The 21,839-nt window shown below is 42.6% G+C and overlaps 1 protein-coding gene across 1 annotated transcript; it reads left to right on the top strand.

The window, feature by feature from the left end:
• Nucleotides 1-454: 454 nt before the first annotated feature.
• Nucleotides 455-3,263, top strand: LOC127210266 (beta-defensin 33). The gene is made up of 2 exons (XM_051169960.1): nucleotides 455-598; nucleotides 3,112-3,263. The coding sequence occupies exons 1-2, from the start codon at nucleotides 541-543 to the stop codon at nucleotides 3,240-3,242; spliced, it is 189 nt and encodes a 62-aa protein (XP_051025917.1). The 5' UTR covers nucleotides 455-540; the 3' UTR covers nucleotides 3,243-3,263.
• The last annotated feature ends 18,576 nt before the right edge of the window (nucleotides 3,264-21,839 follow it).

Raw genomic sequence — 21,839 nt, 5'->3', positions numbered from 1 at the left:
TTTGAGACAGGTTTTCACCAAGCTATCCTGTCATTCACTTTATAACCCAGCCTGGCTTCAACTCACAATCCCTTTGCTTTTAATGTCTTAAGCACTGGCGTTAAAAGTTGCTATGCTCAGCTAAATGACTCTGGTTTTTGTTTTTTTTTTGTTTTGTTTTGTTTTTTTAAAGACAAGTTTTCTCCCTGTATCCCTGTGTAGTCCTGGACTAACTTTGTAAACCAGGCTGGCCTCGAACTCAGAGATCTGCCTGTCTCTGCCTCCCCGAGTGCTGGGATTACAGGTGCGTGCCACCACTCTGGCACTAGATCTGTTTTTGATAGAGGGCAACTTGCGTCTAAAATCAGGTGCTCGTAGGCAGGACATTCCCAGGCACATCTTGGTTCTATTTGAGCATCTGGACTAAGGATAGAAGCTTCCCTTTCAGCAGAATCCTTCCAATCCCTGCAGATTGCCTGCTGCCCTTGATGTGCACCGAAGGAGGAGCTGCCCTCTAACACCTCCACTTCCTCCTTCCACCCCAGGAACGCACTTCTCACCATGAGGCTGCTATTCCTTCTTTTCCTCCTTCTTGTATGTTTTACTCAGACAACTTCAGGTAAGCTGTGAAATCACCTGGATGGGTGAGATGGGACAGTAGGTGGCTTTGCAGACTGGAGTAAACCAGACAAACTCAGCCATCGAACAATAAAAATAATACCTTGGCACGGCTATGAGAAGTATAGGGTGTCTGGTTGTTGGTGCTGTCAACTTGACAGAATCAGCGTCATGTTGATGAAGGGTCTCTGGGTATGCCTGCGAGGGATTATCTTGACTGTCTTAGTTAAAGTGGGAAGACCTGTGCCCTTCCTGGGCAGTAGATCCTGGGGTGTGTGTAAGTTGACCCCTAACATGCATGCATTTGCCCTGTCTGCTGTCTGCTTCTTGACTTTGCTATAACATGGCCAGCTCCCTGAAGCTCCTGTCATGTGACTTCCCAGCCACGATGGGGACCCTATTTTGAACTGTGAGCTAAGATGAAGCCTGTCTCCCTGAAGTTGCCATGGTGTGGGAGAACTGCTTCACTCTACACCCAAGGAGAAAGAAGCTTAAAGCAATAAGACGACTTCCCCGGGGCTATCTTTAGCGGGTAATAACTAATAATTGTGACACACAACATTTGTAATGTGCCTTTCAGGTTACAAATCACTTTCATGAGAATAAAAACAACAGCTCCAGCACAAATAGTGATAGGGACAGAGTGTGCCCACTTTTTCTTCCCAAGTGTCACTTTTTAAAACATGAGATATTTGTTAGTGCTTTATTTTTAATCTTGTTAACTTTACTATTGACCCAAAGTCTAGACAACTTTGTGAACTTTATACAGGCACTCAGAGCAGACACTGTGGAGCTTCACGTTAAATCACACTTTCAGTACTGAATGTGCTTTCTGCACTTAGCCATTACTAAAGCCAAAACTGCCATGACGGGATTAGAACCAGAAAAACAATTAGCTTTACATCCTCTTCATGTCTCATGCCTGTCACCTTCATTCAGTCCTTCCTCACCTCCTTATAGTCTTTTTTTTTCTATTCATATTATGTACATTTCTACACACACACACACACAGACACACACACACACACAGACACACACACACACACACACCTGCATAAGAGAGAGGAAATGCGGGTTTTTTTTTCTAAAGATTGTGTCTCAGCAGAGCATGGTGGTGCACGCCTTTAGTTCCAGCACTCCAGGAGGCAGAGGCAGGTGGATCGCTGTGAGTTCGAGGCCAGCCTGGTGTACAAAGTGAGTCTAGGGCAGCCAAGGCTAACACAGAGAAACCCTGTCTCTAAAAGCCAAAAACAAAAAACAAAAACAAACAAAAAGATGCGTCTCACTTAATACTGTATAAATCTATCCATTTTCCTGCAAATTTTTATATTTCATTTTTATTACCTTTGAATGTTATGTCTGTGGAGGAGGCATTGGATTCTCCTGGACGTAGAGTTACGTGTGGTCATAAGCAGCCTGATACTTATGTTGGGAATCAAACTTGTGTTCTCTGAGGAGTAGTTAGTGCTTTTGACTGCTGAGCCATCTTTCTAGTCCCTAAATATGTAGGCCCTAAGTACCTCCTTTTTTTGAGAAAGATTTTCAGATACCATGACTGGCCTAGAACTCACTATGTAGACCAGGCTAGCCTCAAACTCAGATCACTCCCCTTCTGAATGCTGGGACTGAAGATGCACACCACTACGCCTGGCCATAAAAACAGGCTTCTGCCACAGGACAGCCACTGTGCTATTTGCAGCAATACTTAAGGAGTGAGTATTTTATAGCTGTGATGTAGAAATGACATAGCTTGCTTCCAGCCACACAGATGATACAAGTAAGAATAGTTCAGTTCTGCAGCTAACACTGCTAGAATACCCCCACCCATCAGCCACACACCACTCCTGTCAAGCACTCACTAGGTATTACCACATGTTTGCTGTACACTTGTAACGTTTTGCACTGTCTAGGAGGAAGACACTTTAGGAAGGCTTCATACAGAACATGTGAGAGGAAGTCAGTTACAGCCACATTCTCAGAACACGGTCATGTGAGGGGCTTTCTCTGATCCCAGCATCCTTACTTGAAAACAAAACTTAAGCTACAGACACCACAGTCTTTCTGAAGGTCCAGGAAATAAAAACACTGGACTCCTAGGGCCACCTGGCCTCAGCCACCACAGGTCACTTTGGTCTTTATCATGAAAACAACCACAGAGAGTGAGTGAGTGAGTGAGTGAGTGAGCAAGTGTGGCTGTCTCCCAGTTGTCTCCTTCAAAGATACTGAAGTGTGAACTTCATACCAAATGATCTCCCTCATCTGATTTTCTTTATAATAGTCTGCCAGTGAGCAGGTGGTTATAAGTCAGGTCACACCTGAGCCACAAGAAAGGTAATGTGTCTTGTGGATGGTTTTGCCCACCCTTGCTAGACAAAATAAATTATCTTTGGTTTAATGAAGCTTTACTTGTCCCCCCCCCTTTCTTCTTTCTTTCTTTCTTTCTTTCTTTCTTTCTTTCTTTCTTTCTTTCTTTCATTCTTTCCTTTTAATTACTCCCTTCCCTTTTGCTTACAGGGCGCAGAAGAAATTTGAAATATCTTATGTGTGAGAAAATGGGTGGCATTTGCAAGTACCAGAAAACCCACGGGTGTTCCATCCTGCCTGCAGAATGCAAGAGCCGATACAAACACTGCTGTAGGCTTTAATGGCAGCTCGCTGGCATGTGCGGTGCAGCGTGAGCGTAGGCACCTGCTCTGACTTCCGTGTAATAAAGACATTGTCATGTGCGTCTGGTCTTTCCAAGGGTGTAAATTTTAGGTGAAATGCCAGTGAGCTTGAAAATGTGTTAGTGTTGGGGTTGGGGTCCAATGTTTCCAGGTTCTTGGCTTCTTACTCAAGAAATTAAAGGCTCATACAGATTTGCAAAGCGAGCAAGGAAACTGCTGAAAATTTGGGGTTAATGAAGTTGGTACTGAAGTTCCCACTTACTGCCTGCCTTTCTCATCTCAGAAAGGTGCCTGGTTCAAGCTGTGAAAAGCCTAAACCAGAAAAATTTGTGGAATTGAAAAAACGAGGCTGAGTAAACTTGTCAGTGTTACTCAAAGTCAAAACAGGTGAGGATGATAGGCAGGATGGGTGTGGCCCCTGACAGCTCCTATGTTTGAATGCTTGGTGCCCAGTTTGTAGAACAGTTTGGAAAGGGTTAGGAGGTGTGGCTTGATTAGAGCAGGAGTGTCACTGGATGCCTTTTTGCCGCCATGATGATAATGACCTAACCCTCTGAAACTGTAAACAAGTCCCCAGCTCAGTGATTGCTTCTACAAGTCACCTCAGTCATGGTGTTCCATCACAGTGATACAACATTAAGACAACAGGTTAAATGAACATCTGTGCAGTTGAGATGGGGAAGCTGGCAGAGCTGCCCATGAGACACTGATCTTGTACTTGGGTTGAGTCTTTTCCTCTGCCCCTGCAGAAGTGTTTAAACAAGAAGCCATTTGGTCATCAAATCAGGCAAGGGTTTCAGAATACATAAGATGCTTCCCGAGTATTTCAGGGATAAATCTAAAGAAACAGTAATGATTGAATTAATTTGTTTCCTCCCTGCAGGTGTGTGTGTGGATACGTGTGTGTATGTGTGTGTTCACTTGTGCATGTGTGAATGAAATCCAGAGACTGGTTTGAGTACCCTTCCTCTGGCACTACCTTCCAGTCTGAGATGAAATCTGACTGAACCTAGGCCCTTCATTTCAGCTAGCCTGGCTGGTTAGTGCATCCTGGAGACACTGCTCTCTCCTTTGACTTTGCCTAGTGGTAAGATTGGTCCCTACATCCAGCTTTTTGGGTCTAACGATTCAAACTCAGGGCTTCATACGTGTACAACAGGGCTGTCTACTCCACTGAGCCATCCCCCCTTAGCATATGTTATTTTCTACAACTCACTGAGCTTCCCTCTGCCTGGTGACCTAAGGAACTCAGAATCTCCCCTCTTTAACCGGAGCACCAATGATTACCAATAGGGCTTGTGAACAGTTCTGGAGTGCCTGATCTGGAGTGCACAGCATGAAAAAAAAAATAACACTCTGAAAACCCACTGATGCCACAAAGTAGATGGGTTCTCGGAGGCCAAATGCAATGCTCACTGATCTCTATTCAAGTTGGGCATGGCTATCATTGGAGGCATCAAAATTGAAGATTCGATAAGATGGTTTTCACCCCACAGATCTACAGCAAATTTGTGCTGCTGCTAACATGGACATGGGAGGGCAGTTTACCAGGATGGCTGCAAGCGAAGCTCCCACAGGCTGCGCTGCAATCCCATAGACGGCTTTCATCTTCTGCTTTGTTTACACCCTTGACACCTGGGACTTGTGCCTTCATTGCTACTGCTGTGCAGTGTCTTTTGGATGTCAAACCCGTCTTGACCCCTTGAAGGTCGGTGTTCAAGAGGACACCAACCTTCATCCTCACCCAGTGCTCTCTGCTACCCTGTGTTCTCATGGATTAACACACCTGCCACATGGGATGGGTCCCAGTGTCTCTTTAGATGACCACCTCTGGCCTAAGCCACACTTTAAAACTCCAGGAACTAATTTCCTGGAAGCGTCCATCATTCAACAAATCAAAAAAGGACGGTTCCCTCCAGATTCCGTGCCTCTACCTTTTATTTTCCTTTTTTCTTTTGATCGGGGGTCTCAGGTGTCGTGGGTTGCCTTGACACTAGCTGAGGATGACCTTCAGCCTCCTCATCCTTCGGCCTCCACCTCCCAAGGGATTCCTGCTATGTTCCACCATGCTTGCTTCTTTGCTGAAACCAGCTGCATGCCTTTGGCATCGTCTTAATGCATACCCTGAACGCCCAAATATTTCCATTTTAAGTTGTGTAATCTACTGACTGCTTCTGTTTCTAGTCTTCCAGTCCTCCCCCACACCGCTAAAAACTCTCCAGCGGTATGTTACAGGACAAGAGATAAATTAAGTGCATTTAGCTTAGAAACTGGACTGCTCCGGATGTCAACTCTACCTTTGCAAGTTTTATTTCTCACGTCTTAGTTTCCAAATTCCCCTACCAACTGTCCCCCGCCCCTGTGCCTACCATGGTGGGAGCCAGAATTCTGGCATGAAGGCTATATGTAGTTTTCCTTCATTAGAAAAATATTTAGATCACTTCAGCTCTTCCTGGATAGTTCTTACCACTTAACATTCTGCTTGGGCATGCCATTGCCAAGTAGATGATGGCCATCTACCCATTGATGCAATTTCTATGCCTGTGAGCTCCTTAGTAAAGTTGACCTTGGGTTGTGTCTCCAGCTCATCAGCACAGTTCTGTCACACAAAAGGTATCCAATGTGCTTCATAAGTTAGTAAATAAAATGAAGAGAATGACACAATGAGGTCTCAGTGTTCTGATATAATTCAGGAAGAACAGGAGAGATAAATTCCTCAGGTCATGGTTCGCACACAGCAGAAACTCCTGCCAGGGCACAGTCCTGGCATACGAGTACAATTTGTCTTCCTCCTGAGGCACACGCTTGTAGGAGAGTCACAGTAATGGTGTTCATAGTCTGTAGAAGGAACATAAGCTGTTTTAGGCAGAAATTCTCAAGCGCCCTGTGCAGGAATTGATACCATCCAGCACGGTCAGAGCCCATGGACTCACTGTTGATGAAGATGCCTTTCTTCTGTACCAGATCTTTCCACTCAGTCTCTCGTTCCTGTTTACAGCCTTCCGGAGCTAGTTATAAATGAAAGTATTTTTGTTGTTATTTGGAGAATAAGAATCTTCCTGTAGGATAGACGTATCATGAAACCTGTATCACGTAATACTACAGCTCTGCCAAGGAGCTGCTCAAAAATGCTATTTTGAAGGAACATGTTAAGACTTCATGCTTTCTAGCTGACCTGAGAGGCTCCACCCAGCAGTGGATTGACATAGGTGCTGAGACTCACAGCCAAACATTAGGGGGAGTGCGGGGAGCCTGGTGGAAGAGTGGAGGTGAGGACTGAAGGACCCAGAGGGGACAAGAACAAGAAGGCCAACAGAGTCCACTAACCTGGGTCCAGGAGGATTATGGAAACTGAAGCACCAACCAAGGACCAGGCATGGACTGGACCTAAACACCTTACACATATGTAACCGACGGGCAATTTAGTCTTCATGTGGGTCCCATAGTAAGTGGAGCGGGGGCTGTCCCTGACATGGACTCTGGTGTCTGATTTTATTTCACTTCGCTCTGGTATGGCTGCCTTGCCTGGCCTCAGTGGAAGATGCAACTTGATGTGCTGGGATGTATCGGGGGGGGGGGGGTCCTCTTAGGACAAGGGGAAGGGGGAGGGGGAAAGATGGTGGAACCACAGTTGGGGAGAAGAGGGAGGGAGCTACCATTGGGATGTAAAGTGAATAAATAAATAAGCATATATATGCTTTCATCCTCCTGATGACAGGATGCCAATGAGAATATAATATAATAGCTTGTTGCCAGGAGGTGGTGGCGCATGCCTTTAGTCCCAGCACTTGGGAGGCAGAGGCAGGTGGATCGCTGTGAGTTCAAGGCCAGCCTAGTCTACAAATCAAGTCCAGGATAGTCAAGGCTACACAGAGAAACCCTGTCTCAAACAAACAAAGAAACAAACAAACAAACAAAAAAGCTTGTTTCCCCAAGAAGAATTATATTAACACATGCATTAAAATGTGTTAAGATATGTGATATGTCTCAAACCTTTTGAGGTGTTAGCAATACTCGAAAATCTATATACAATTCCAAGGCTTGCAAATCCATGTTTGGTAAAATACGTGTTGTAAGAAAATGAGATTGTAGATCTGAATTTCTGATTCCATGAGTAAAGGACTCAGCATGATAGACATAATCTGGGGTAGAAGTTTTCTATTCAGAAACACAACTTTCACCTTAGTCAGGGCTGAATTTGGCTTCTTGCCTGCCTCCCACTTGGAGGAAAAGGAATGCTCATACAGAGTGCAGGGGCTGTAGTGCTCCCTGTGGGATGGCTTGTCTGTTAGGGACCACCGGCAGAGGCTACCAACTTCAGAACTCAACAGAGGTCCCAGAGGTGACGCTCATCAGCATCAGAGTAGCTTTCCAGGCCATGCCCACCACATGTGAAACCCAATACCAGGGCTGAGTGGAAGATCTGCCCATCCCATGCCATCCTAGCCTGGCCTCAGCCCTATTTCCACAGACCATTCTATCCACTCACTGAAAGGGAAGTGACTAGAGCTATGCTTGCAGCAAAGACACTTCACAGGCATGCTTACCACGGGATCCCATGTCATCATCACTCCAGGGTCGCTAAGGAACTTTGTAATGCAACATCCCTCTCCCTGAGCACAGGTCAGATCTACTCAAATGCAGCTGTCTCACATGGAAACTACCGGGAGCTCTCCCTGCTCCTCCATGGGAAAGCCCCGTGTAGTTTATCATCTATTTGACCGCAAATTGGCTCAGCAAGGAAACTGAGTCAGGACCCGCATTTTGAACGACGCAACATTATTACTTATTCCAGTGTGTCACTGTTAACAAACGGTTGCCATATAAAGGGACGGAAGGACCATGGGTGAAGGAAGGGTCTGTCCAACCTGTTCCCAAATTCGGAGCTTGCTGTCTATCAGTCATCTGAATTAGTAGCCTGGGAAAGCAGATTGAATTCTTAACAGGAAGACACAGGAAGTAAATATTTAATTTTATATGTTTATATAAAGGGCTAATCACAGGAGGAAGAGGGTAGCAGAGGAGGAGGACTCAGGTGGGTAGATGATACCTAATCTGCTGCAGGAAGCAAGGTCCAAATTCTCAATGACCTCCCAAATCAAGGACTCGAAGTTCTCCGAAGCCCTATGAGCTCAGTCCCGCACCAGGATGTAAAGGATGAACAGTACACAGAGAATCAAACCTCTGTCTCCCCTTCATCCCACACTTGGCACTCTTTTCTCAAAATAGGGGACATAATTGTCCAAGTTCCCTCCAAAGTGCCATGGCTCCAATTGTGTGCATGCCTTTCCCCCCCGCCCTCTAAAAAGCTCTAAGCTTTCTCTTCTTGTCTTTGCAGCCAAATGTTAAACATGATGTCTCCAGGCCATGGCTACTGGTAAAAACTGCTCCTGTTCAAGGCCACATCAATAAAGGGACAGTAAGCGAGTCAGCAGGGTGGCTGAGAAAAGTCACCTTCTCCCTTCTTCCTGGGTCTCAGCATTTCTTCACAGTTAGTGAAAAATCATGATTTGTAAGACTTGTTACTGCTCCCGAGAAGCATCCCTTGGGAAGTTGAACTCATTGGAACTCAGAAAAGAAGAAAGATGCTGAATGAGGCTTACCTGCCGTGACTTGAGAAACAAAAAGGACAACCGAGATGAGAAGGCAAAGTAATTTCATGGCACCAGCCTCAGTGGAGAATTCCTTGACGTCCCTGGAAGATAGAAACAACGACACCATTGAACAAAATACAAAGTCCTCTTTCACAGGTTTAATTGGAACGGCTGAACAGTGGATAACCATGATTTGAATGGTGCTAAACAACATGTGAGGCACAGCTGCAGTAAATTCTCCTGTTAGCGTCTAATGGGTCAATGATTAGGAAAGAACAGAAAGATAGTAAAAGTAAAAACAACAAAATCAGTGATCTATTTGTTTTAATAAAAAACCTCTGCTAGTTAGTGGTGCTAATTTTCGTTACTCTCCGACCTCAACTTAAAATCTTATTTTCACAGTAATCGGAGTGTTGCCTGAATGCCTAAAGAAAATAAAAACATTTGCCTACCTCTTAAGACCTTCCTTATGGAGTCTCTGCTCTCTTAGGACACAGTTGTCCACGTCTCCATGGATATGTGACACCCTCATCGCAACCAGCCACTCTTGGCTCCCTTTCCATTTGTCCTTGGTGGAGGCTGGTCCTACCCACCTGGACCAATCAGAGTTGTCACATCCTTCTGGGATGACCCTGCTGACTCAGGTCTCTCTTCAGATGATGGTGGAGTCCCATGACTGATAGAATCTTATGTTCTTGGCTCTTGCGCTGTTAAGTCTAACAGTCCTTGAGTACATGAAATCTGAGGGGCTTTCCTCAATGAATCATTGTAAGAAGTGTTTTGAAAAGCAGCTGACTCAAAATTTTCGTGTCTTTTCCTCTTCTCCCATGATTGATTACCCATTTTCTTTACTTATTCATTAGGACCAATTATAAGGAACATTGTGATTTTCTTATAGTTAGAAGGAAATTACTCTTACCATATCTAGGCATTGATGCTAAACTCAAAGAATTAAGATAAAATTTAATTTAGAAGTATTAATTGTGGTGATAAAGCCTGTGCACGATGAAACCAGAACTATGTTCAGCAGTGTGCCTCTGCATTCTGAGTTATTCACTGTTCTAAGTAGTTTACTATTATTTCTCAAGGATCAGCTATCAGTGCCAAACTTTTAGTAGTAATAGCTTTCTGTGGACTAGTGGCAGTTTAGAAGATAGCCATCTTTAATTCAGAAAAAAAATGACTTAAGCTAAAATCCAACCCTGTTCTTCCCAATAAGGGTTGCTGTTTGAAAACAGTTACTGTTCATAAATATTTATATAAAAACATAGTTTCTTTATTATTTATAGCCACTTAAGTATTTCTGACTTTATTTCAATTATGATAAATATCAGTGCAGAAAATCTTAAAAATTAAAGTTATTTAAATTCTTCAATTTTTTAAAAAAACAAGTTCTGAAGTTTAAAAAATTATATAAAATAATTAAATACTTTATATACATTTATGAATTTGCTAAAGGACAAAATGGAGTATATAAATGTATTGAATTTTAAAATAATTATTTTTTCTTTAGAAGGTATTAATTATAAAAGGAAGCACAAATGAGGAGACCCAAAACAAACAAAAGCTGGGAGGATTTGTCACACAAAATGTGCTATGGAGACTTCTTGAAGGTGAAATGAAAATAAATTAAACATGAAAGCACATAAAAGCAGAAAAGTTGTTGGTAAGGTCAGGACACAGAAAAATCCAGATGACTAGCATCACAGAAAATGTCAGGTGACCGCTTTTGTTTTTAGTGTAGAAGTTAAAAGACTAAAATATTGACACTATAGCTATGAAAATGGAAACATGATGTAAAATGCATAAATTATTACCTGAGTCGCATCAAGGGTCAATCAGGGAAGTCCACATGTAGAATCTTCAAGTTTAACAGTTATCAGCTTAAATTAGAAGTTAATAAGTATATGATATCTTGGGTAAGCTTTATAGCCAGAGGCAAAATAGTTTTTAAAAATGTACAAAACCAGAATGTAATTAAAGCCTCATGGCATGTCAAAGCAAGAAAGGAAAAGGGAGACAGAAGAATCACAAGACAGAGCAGTGGACAGAATGTGAGTATCCAGTCCTCCCTCTCCGTAATTACTCTAAAGGTAAATGGATTTGACCCAGAGCAGCTGAATGTAAGGATGCTCAGATACATGCCATCCACAGAGCCCCACTCTGTATTTTGGACATTTGCTGGCTGATAGTTAAGGAATGGAAAGATAGTTCGTGAAAATGGTAATAAAAATTTAAAAGCAAAATGGCTATATATTAGAGCAGCTAAACTAAGTAAAAAAAAAAAAACTTATGAAACACAGAAGAGGCCGTTATATAATGATAAAATAATTGGTGAAAGAAGATATGGATATAGTTTTAAACATCTACGCAACCCACATCAGAGCATCTAAATATATGGTGCAAACACGGACAGAGCTAAGGGAAGTGTGCACAGCCTTATGCTAATAGTAGCAGGTTCCAATACCCTGATTTCAACAATGGACAGACCGATAAGATATCATTGGGCTTAGAGAGCATTGGAGAAGACTCACAAGACATTCTAGCCACTTCCAGAAGAATACACATTTCTCAAGGAAAAATTACAGATACATGGAAATCAACACACACTTGAAACAACTAAAGAAAAAAAAAAAAAAAAAAGAAAGAAAAAGAAAACATGTTTAAACCATACAGAAAAACAGATTCCAAGTGGGAAGCATATCACTTATACCTATATTATCCAAGAGAATTGTTAACTATTATTATTATATTTGATATTATATTAAACAATTCTACATTTTTTTGGTATCTTATTCTTTTTAAAAATACTTATTTTATTTTTATTTATGTGTATATACACGTGTCCGTCTCCATGAGTGCAGGTGTCTGCAGAGGCCAGAAGAGGGCTGCAAATCCCACTGAACTGGAGTTACAGGCAGTTTTGAGCTACTTGTCCACACTGCTGAGTCATCTCTTCAGTGCCCAGCTTTCTAAGTCTTTCCTAAGGTTTTCTGTTCTTTGTGGCCTGTTTGTCCATGATTTCTCACTGAAGCAGCACCCCCCCCCTCCCGCCAGATCAGCTTTAAAATCTGCAGTCTCTGCTGACTTTTCTTTCAAACCATGATTGTCTTGTTTCTTTGCATGACAAATCCCGTTTACCATTCTTCCTTGAGCAGAGAGCCTCTGCACTCAAGACTTCCTTGCAGGTCCTGGCTTGTGCGAGGGCAGGCTCATGCCACACGGTGGCGCCTGGAATCTGACATGCGGGCGCTCCCCTTTGCTGGGCTCTGCGGCAGCTGAGTGTCTACTTTGGTCTCCTCTCCCTTTTCTTGATCCTGCGGTTTAAAATCAATGTCAATATACCACAGTTTCTTAGTCCATTCTTCTACTGAGGGACACTTAGGCTGTTTCCATGTTCTGGCTATTATGTATAGAGCAGCTATGAACATGGTTGAGCATATGTCCCTGTTGTGTGGTAGGGCATTTTCTGGGTATATTCCAAGGAGTGTATATTTACACGATGGAATACTACTCAGCTATTAAAAACGAGGAATTCCCGAAATTTGTGGACAAATGGATTGATCTAGAAATTATCATAATGAGTGAGTACACCCAGAAGCAAAAAGAGACAAACGGTATATACTCACTTATATCAAAACACTAGTCCAAGGGATATGTACCATGAAAATCTTTACTTACCAAGAAAGTGGGTCAGAGGAGAGGATATCCGATTGAGACTTTAGGCAAGAGTAGCATGGAAGAAAGAGGAAATTGTAGTACCCACAGGGTCCTGGAAACCTACAAGAAGAACTTTATGACAGGCAGATCTGGATCCTGGGGTCCTCCTCAAACTAAGGCACCAGCCAAGGAGAATATAGGCAGTAAGCTTCGAACCTCTACCAAGACCTAGCCGATGAACATGATACTCTCAACCATTGAGTGGAGAGTGAGATCTGACTCTCACAGGAACTCTGGTGCCCCTTTTCTGACCATGTCCCCCAGATGGGGAGACCTGGTGGCACTCAGAGGAAGGATAGCTAGTTACCAAGAAGAGACTTGATATTCTGAGAGCATATATAGGGGGAGGAGGTCTCCCTAGGTCACGGACATAGGGGAGAAATGGGAGGGAGGGAAGAATGGGAGGAAACGGGGGAAGGGCTAACAATCGAGATGTAATATGAATAAATTAATAAAAAAATCTAAAAAAAAATAAAAGAAAAGAAATAAAATCAATGTCAAGGTTAAAAATTCTTTCGTTGTTCTCTTTGAGTGCACGCGCTTTTTTTCGTGTCTGTAGATTCCCGTCTTTAAACAGCAGCCACGCCCCCCACCCCACCCCAACCGCTGCAAATGCCAATCACTGTGTTTTCAAGCATTGCTTCATTTCAACCTTTGCGAGAGACTGTCTCATGGCATCTTCGTATCCCTTTGTTTTTATTTCATGACTTCACCCTTCTTATTTTTGTTATTTTCAATCGTGTTTCTTTGTGCTGCCATCTGTGTGGTTTCTCCAGCATCGTCAAGCATTCCTCGGCCGCGTTGAGTGCACCATTAGCTGATAAGCTCAATTTCTGATCCATAATTGTGGTTGTTCAAATATTTTCTGTCAGTTTTTAATCATCACCGTGGACTTTCCGTTTTGAAGTTCCGCATTTTCCAAATGTAACCACTTGTTACATAGTTGATCATTACCTTCTGTGGTGCAATTTTACAGTATCATGTTCCCAACAGCTCCCATTTCTGTGATTTCTTTTTCTGTGTGGCAATTTTTGAATGGTAAGTCATACTTAATTTAATTGATTTTAGTCCCCTAACATCTGTGTCCTGAGATTGAGAATTTTTTTTTAAGAGTTATAAGCGGTTCATGATCACCATGGGTTTTCCCAGATTCACACTGTTTAGCCTTACAGATCTTGGCTGGCGCCTTTCGCACATCTCCGCTGCCTTAGGACAATACGGGTAGTCACCAGTTCTCTGTAAGGCTAATCAAAGAGCCTAGTCCTGTAATATCCGGTATCTGTGATATGCACTATTGACCCCTTCCCCTGCCCTGGGACTTTCCCACATAGCCTTCGGCCTGCCCAACAACGTGCTTTGGTGATGACACATGTTTTTACAGCCAGAGGTCCTCTCTGGGTAACCTGAGGAAAGAGCCCATGTGTGGTGGAAGCCGTCATATAGCTGTGAATGTATCAGCCACAAGGGCTGCCCAGGCTCTGAAGTACGGGTTTAGCTGCTGCTTTGACCAAGTTACTTGTTTTAGCCTCTTTGGCTTTGAAACAGAGCAGTTCAACTTTGCACTGAAATTAGGAAATCGACGGATTAATCCAGTTTACAGACAGATGACAAAGCCTCAACAAATATACAGGAGGCAATGGGCAAGCTACAGTTTTCTATAGAGAAATAACCTTTACTTATGGCTAGCACTGATTTTATTCAACATGATAATAGTAGGGATGATTTTTTAAAATAAAATCTTTAAATTTGAACTGATAATTTATGTAAGTGTAACAGTAATAGCATCTAGGCACATTTTCAAATATTATTCTAATAAAAATTTGATAATACCTAAGATGCTTATTAGCTTCAATAAGTCATATATATACATAGACACACACACATATATAGTATCAAGTATATATATTTAATACTATAGTATATATTTGACACTATATAGAATATATATATTTATACTTCATACTACATATAATAAATATATATATCACTGGAAGTTTAGCAAGCTTCCTGTGATTAGAAACCAAACTCAGAACTTCCCTGATTGCATCATGCCATTTGGAGAACAGCTTCTTATGGGAGTTTTGCAGATTTCCTTGTGGCTGTGGCAAGAATAGTCAATAGGAGTCCCCAAATTCTGGAACAATTATAAAAGTCATAAAGAGCACTACCATCCTGATTCAACCACTCAGTCATACAGCTCTGTTATGCTTGACACTGGTGAGCAGTTTTATGAGCTCATGGCCTTTCCATTAGAGGTCTGAAAATTTGTGTCTACCCTGGCAATTCGGTCATTACAGTTGCCTGTGCCCTGGTGCTTTTCATGAATCTCTTGAAGTTTGTGAGTCTGTGGAGGAAGGAAGACAGCACAGAAGAACCCCGGTAGGAGGTAAGGTGACGCCATCTGTATTGGAAAAGGCTCTCCCTGTAAAGCAGCACACTAGACAAGCCTAACTAACTTAGCATTTCCTCTTAAAGAAGCGCAGACGAAACTGGGGCTGTTCTAGGGAGACTGTTTAACAGATAAGGCAACGCGTCGTCCATGTGATGTCTCAGACCAATAGTGCAGGGGAATCTTGAAAGAAAATGAAATTCTAGCATTGATTTGTCCAGCATGAGCCCCATCTTCTTAAAGCTCTGTGAACAAATCCATCAAATGGTAGCAGCGTAGCCATACGTGGGGTCTCTTCTCACACACCGTAACTTGCTATCTCTATTTAGTTTGTATCTTACACCTTTATTTTTCCTTGTTCAGGATTTATCTATAATTTTGTTTATTTTAAGACAAGTTTTTAAAAAGAAAAATAAATGCCTGACATGTTTTTCCTTTAAGCAGTACATACTGTTTTATTTATTTTTCATACGTAATTGTTTCCTTTCATCTTTTTATTTCCAGTGGGTTCCAACATACCTAATAATTAGGATGTTTAGCTTTAGGAACCTTAATCTATAGTGAAAATGAGGAAGTAGGGGATTTTGTAACCTTTAATTTTTGAATAGATCTCATAATCTTTCAAAAGAATATTTCCTTATAACATATTTTATATGTCATACAGGGCATTCTTACCACAGACTCCAGTTGCTCTTTTGTTTAAAAAACAAAACAAAACAAAAAAACAAAAAACAAAAAACAAAAAAACAAATGAGCATTGAATTATCCAAAAAGTGGTCTTCACTGGGGGGCCCTGGGAAAGGTATGACGTCATTGTGTTGTAGATTGTCTTCTTGTCAGTGATGTTCCTCATGAGCATGGGAATGATTTACAGATGCTGGATAAGGAAAAGCTGGGAGCATTTCGAGATTTTTGTTTGGTTATTGTCAGTGGGAGAGAGAGAGAGAGAGAGAGAGAGATCAGCAAAGGTCATATTTTAGGTTTTCATAGGATCCCATATTCTTTGGTTACATAAGCACATGGGGACAACTCTGCAAATCAGGATTAAATGCTCCTTTGGTTGCGTAGTGAAGGCTCTAGTTCTTGAGAGACAATGCTACAGGGAAGAGTCCTGATGAGAATCCGCACTCAGTGTGCCACAGGAGAGGGCGTGGTGAGAGCGTCAGAGACAGAGATCCAGGTCAACCAGAATGAAAAAAGAAAAAAGAATATACCCAGAAGATGCTCCAGCACACAACAAGAAAATTTGCTCAACCATGTTCATAGCAGCCTTATTCATAATAGCCAGAACATGGAAACAGCCTAAGTGTCCATCAGTAGAAGAATGGATAAAGAAACTGTGGTACATATACACTATGGAATACTACTCAGCTATTAAAAACAAGGAATTCCTGAAATTTGTGGACAAATGGATTGAGCTAGAAATGATCATAATGAGTGAGTTAACCCAGAAGCAGAAAGACTCAAATGGTATATACTCACTTATATCTGCATACTAGCCCAAGGGGCATGGCCCACGAAAGCCTTCACTTGCCAGGAAACTGGGACAGAGGGGAGGACATCCTATTGGGACTCTAAATGAGAGAAGCATGGGAGAATAGCAAAGTAGAAGGATCCAGAGTGTCCTAGAAACCTACAAGTAGAACATTATGATAGGCAGATTTGGGCCCAGGGGTCCCGCTCAAACTAAGGCACCAGCCAAGGACAATACAGGCGGTAAACTTTAAACCCCTACCCAGATCTAGCCAATGGTCAGAACATTCTCCACAGTCGAGTGGAGAGTGGGATATGACTTTCTCATGTACTCTGGTGCCTCACATTTGACCATGTCCCCTGGAAGGGGAGACCTGGTGGCACTCAGAGGAAGGACAGCAGGCTACCAAGAAGAGACTTGATACCCTATGAGCATATACAGGGGGAGGAAATCCCCCTCAGGAACAGTCATAGGGGAGGGGAATAAGGGGAAAATGGGAGGGAGGGAAGAATGGGAGGATACAAGGGATGGGATAACCATTGAGATGTAACAAGAATAAATTAATAAAAAATTTTTAAAAAAAGAAAAAGAAAAAAATAGATATTTAAAAGCATGTTCATTGCATTATTTACTCAAGCCTTCTCTTGGCTTAAAAGACTTTAAAAAATACATTTTTTTTTATGTGTATGAGTGCTTTACCATCCTGTATACGTATTTGTGTGCATCTGTACCATATATGTGCCTGCTTCCCTTGGAGGCCCGAAAGGGAGTCAGATATTCCGGAACCCCACTTGTTACGTGGGTGTGGTATGTGAGCCCCCATGTGGGTGCTGGGTGCTAAAGTCAGCTCTTCTGCAGGAGCAGGGTCTGAAACTCGTGAGCCGCCCTCAAAGCCCTTAACGTTGAATTTTCATAGGGTGTTTAATTTTTGGTATTTGAATGACACCAGTGAGGCTTGTCTCCCTTGAAAACAGCTGATCTTGTGGCTCAACATGATTAAGCCTTTAGGAGACAGAGCTTCAGGCCAGCCTGGGCTATAGAAGGAGACCTGTGTCAGAAGAAATTGTAAAAGCAAAAAATTTTTTTTGTGTGTTTACGCAAAATCGTTTTTCATACATCACATCAGAATAAGACATAATAATTATTAACATCTACACAAAGCTTTCGGGTTTGCCAAGCTTTTTCTGAAAGATTATCAAGCCTTTCCAGAATTTTATAAGAATCAATCTAACTGGTGTTTTCTGCTCTCAGACAGACTGAAAGAGGAAGCTTGCTTGTGGATGCAGAACCACAAGGTGGCGCAATAAAGCAAGTTCCCCCGTGTCAATCATCTGTGCACTCTGGCAGTTCCCCTTATGAGAAGCCAGAGTGCACCTCACATATATTAATTTGTTTAATTAAAACGTCCGATGCAATGCATTTGGATGCACCCACCAGAAAATATGAATTTAGATGTCTTAGGATGATTTGCTTCCACAAGATACCACACAGACGCCCATGCAGATAACTATTATTTAAAAATATGATCTGGCTTGGTCTGGAGGTAAACTGTCTTAAGTCAATTTGTACATTTTGGAAACTGCTAACCCACACTGCTGGTTCACTCAGGAATTTAAGTTTTATTCCTTCTCAAGTCTCTGAGGGACATTGAAGACAAGATAATATAGTTCTATAACCAAGTTTAGCTGGTTAGGGGACAAGATCATTTTAGATCAAGACAAAGAAGTTAAGCTATTAGAGTTGAGATAAGACAGATATTGAATCTCATTCGGAGATCTAGACCCAACAAGACAGGAAAAACACTTACTTCAAACGAGACGAATGCAGATGGCCAAGTCACTATGAATGTAACATATATATTACTCAGTATTCTCATGATTGTCACATGGTTCTCCCTGCTGTATGTAGTTTGTTTTACACATGTGTAACAAAATAAAAGTATATATTAAAAAAAAAACTAAGTGGGAGGGAGGGAGGAATGGGAGGATGCACAGGATGGGATAGCAATTGAAATGTAATATGAATGATTAAAAAAAAAACTTATTCTGTTCTAATTACAGAAATCAGAAACTCTGCTTCACTAGAGTAGGTTTTGATGCTTTATGAACCTTTTTTTTTTTATTAATTTATTCTTGTTACATCTCTATGGTTATCCCATCCCTTGTATCCTCCCATTCTTCCCTGCCTCCCATTTTCCCATTATTCCCCTCCCCTATGACTGTTCCTGAGGGGGATTACCTCCCCCTGTATATGCTCATAGGGTATCAAATCTCTTCTTGGTAACCTGCTGTCCTTCCTCTGAGTGCCACCAGGTCTCCCCCTCCAGGAGACATGGTCAAATGTGAGGCTCCAGAGTACGTGAGAAAGTCATATCCCACTCTTTATGAACCTTTGACATGAACTATGGCACCCCCTATTCAACCACTTCCCCTTGGTGGAGAGGCCTGGTGGCGCTCAGAGGAAGGGAAAGCAGGCTACCAGGATGAGACCTGAAAGGCTGTGATCATTTGGTGGGAGAAGAGGTCCCCTTCTGCCACAGGCCTAGGGGAGGACAATAGAGTGAAAGAGGGAGGGATGGGGAAGGGAAAGATACAGGTGAGGAGATAACAATTGAGATGTAATCTGAATAAATTAAATAAAAAGAAATTAAAAAAAAAACCTTAAAAGAAAAAAATATGAACTGGCTCTGGGAGGAGGTGGAAACATTGGGCTCCTTGTGCCTTACTGAGGAGACTATGGAGAGTCCCAAGTCTGCCAACAGAGTACAGTGATTCCTCAGAAGGCGAGGGGCTGGGGGGGGGGGAGGCACTATCACATGACCTAGCACTTCGACTTAGTTTACACCCAAAAGAAGTGAGAGTGAACACTAGAGTGGATAGCTGTACACACATAAACCCAGCAGCTTTATTCCCAGTTACCTGGGCATGTTCACTGCCTGTCTGCTAATCTGCCATGACTACTCTTGGTTGTCAAGTGTGATTACATTTGGAATTAACTAAAACACAGCAGCTGGGGAACATTTGCCAAGGATTTTTCTTTTTCAATTTATTTATTTATTCAATTTACATGCTGGCTGTAACCCCATCCCTTCTCATCTCCCAGTCCCACCCTCCCTCCCTCTCCACATCTCCCCTTCCTATTTCTTTTTTTAAAATTTAATTAATTTCCTATTTCTCAGAAAAAGGGACCCCCCCCCCTTTCCCATCCACCCTGGCTTATCAAGTCAAATCAGGACTGAGCATGTCCTTTTCCCCTGAGGCCTGGCAAGGCAGTCCTGCCAGGTGGAAGTCATTGAAAAGCTGGCAAGAGAGTCCATGTCAGAGACAGCCCCACTCCACTTACTAGAGGACGCACACGGAGCCTGAGCTGCTCATGGGCTACATCTGCATGGTCTCAGGCCCTCTGGGCCCTGGTTAGTCGGCTCTGTTGGTCTCCTTGTGAAGCCTCTGTCACCTCCAGGTCCTTTTCTCTTTCTCCCTCCACTTTACCACAGGACTCCCTGCCACCCAGAATTTTTCTTGACTGAGTCATTTTGGTGTGAGAAGACCCACCCTAAGTAAACCTGGTGGCTGACAATACAAGAGACTTGGAAGAAGAGAGGCAAATGGGTTGCCTTTTTTTTTTTTTTTTTTTGTGAGAAGGCTTACAAATGTTGCAAAATTAAACAGTGCTCGAGATGAATTAAGGTGGTGATTGGCCAGCAGTGTGAATGTACCTAAAATGGAAATTTTCATATTACATTAAAGATTGGTTAAAATATCAAAAGAAAAATGTATTCAAATATATTCCTTTTTTTCTTCTAAGAACTTTGGCAGTGTATGCTCTACAGAGGCTGCATCCTTCAGTGAAGCAAGACCTTTGATTTTCCTGTCTCTGCATGCCTCACTGTACAGCCGTGAGCTTGCAATGCGCCCTCTGTTTAGGTCACAAGTGTTGCGCCAGCCAGTTGGAACTCAAGGACGCCCTGGAGCCGTGGTGACTGGTTTGTTCAAGTGAAGCACTGTGGTCAAATTCCCCTTTTCCACTCTGCCAGGCATAGTTCCTAATGTCCCGTAGCCCAGAGTCCGCGTTGTCCTGAACAAACATAACACATGTAATTGCCTCCGTGTGTTCTGAGGGTTCCCACAGCTCAGTTTCACAGGTTTGGTTCCTCACTATCTATTAATATAAGGCTTACTACATATGTTGAAAAAAAAAATAGCTGTATAGTTTGGCATTGTTTGCTCCCTCCTTTCATTGCCATCTCAGAATAGATAAAACACCTTCGACTTTGTCTTTTCCCTCTGCATTTTTTCCCACTCCTTGGCAACTACTGCACCTATTAGTGCCTTACCTTCATCTTTGAAATGTAAACTTAGACATGGCCACTTAAACTTGCTTTTCAAGTAAACCATGAATTTCTCACTGTTGTAAGAATGCCTCAGTTATTCTAAACATAGGTCAAGCATGATCTTTGAGATTTCCTTTGTCGGTGCAATCTCCCTTTACATAAACCCGAGACCTGATTAAAAGCACCAACTTGCCCACAAGTGGCGCACCCTGCCTCTCTGCAGCCTCTTTCTTTCCGTACACTGCATGCAGAGGATGTCCAGGGCTGGAGGACTCCGCAAAGCTCTTCGCACATTGTAGGGGGATTTAACGGAGAGTCCTATGGATGTCCCCAAATTGTTTGGTTTTAAGGTGACTTGGTTACTGAATTTCTTCTCCTCATCAAAACCAAAGCTGAAGAAGTGATTTGGCGATGAGGCAAGCACTTAGGGGCTGAGATCCTTGCTAATCTGCTCCCCAAACAGCAGCCTTGCCTGAGCCTTGAATCTCCTGCCTGTAATGACCATTGTCCCGCCCTCTTTCACCCCTTGTCCATATCCTTCTCCCAAGTTGGGCACGCGGGGACGTCAAATCTTTTAATCTGTATAATTACTATTGAAAATGCACTTTTCCTTTGGTACTGTTTAAGTTGACTTCTTGCAGAAGGCTTCTCTTTTCTGAGGTCTTCATCCTCTTCCATCCTCCTGGTGGAAGGGGAGTGGCTCTAGTGTGGTCCCTTGTCCTGAACAAAGAGGGCAACTCTGAACGGGCTGTCTGTAAAGCTCACTGATGTCTAGAAACCCAGATAAGTTTCACTCCCGCCCCTGTTTCTCCACCATTTTCCTGGGATCTAACCCTCAGAGAAGAGTCAAGAAGTCAGGCAAAAGTGAGACATAAAAAGGCCAGACAGAAGTGAAGGCATTGAAGTCTTTGACACGACAGTGTACAGAGCACTGGCTTCTAAGGCAACATTCACAGTCTATTGTGGGTACAGAGAAGTGGTTAAAATGTCAGCTTTGCCTGGTACCACTACCAGCATCTATATCTCTGCTGGCGCCTCCATGATGCAAGTGGGACAGATCTTTCCTGGG

The sequence above is a fragment of the Acomys russatus genome, chromosome 27 (genome assembly GCF_903995435.1).
Source record: "Acomys russatus chromosome 27, mAcoRus1.1, whole genome shotgun sequence".
In the NCBI taxonomy this organism is placed as follows: domain Eukaryota; kingdom Metazoa; phylum Chordata; class Mammalia; order Rodentia; family Muridae; genus Acomys; species Acomys russatus.
This window is presented reverse-complemented; position numbering and strand designations above follow the sequence as displayed.

Bases quoted from the DNA above. Each gene is read 5' to 3' on its own strand.
- LOC127210266 (XM_051169960.1), top strand. From the start codon at position 541: ATGAGGCTGCTATTCCTTCTTTTCCTCCTTCTTGTATGTTTTACTCAG. The intron at 599-3,111 runs GTAAGCTGTGAA...TTTTGCTTACAG, and splicing joins TTTTACTCAGACAACTTCAG to GGCGCAGAAGAAATTTGAAA.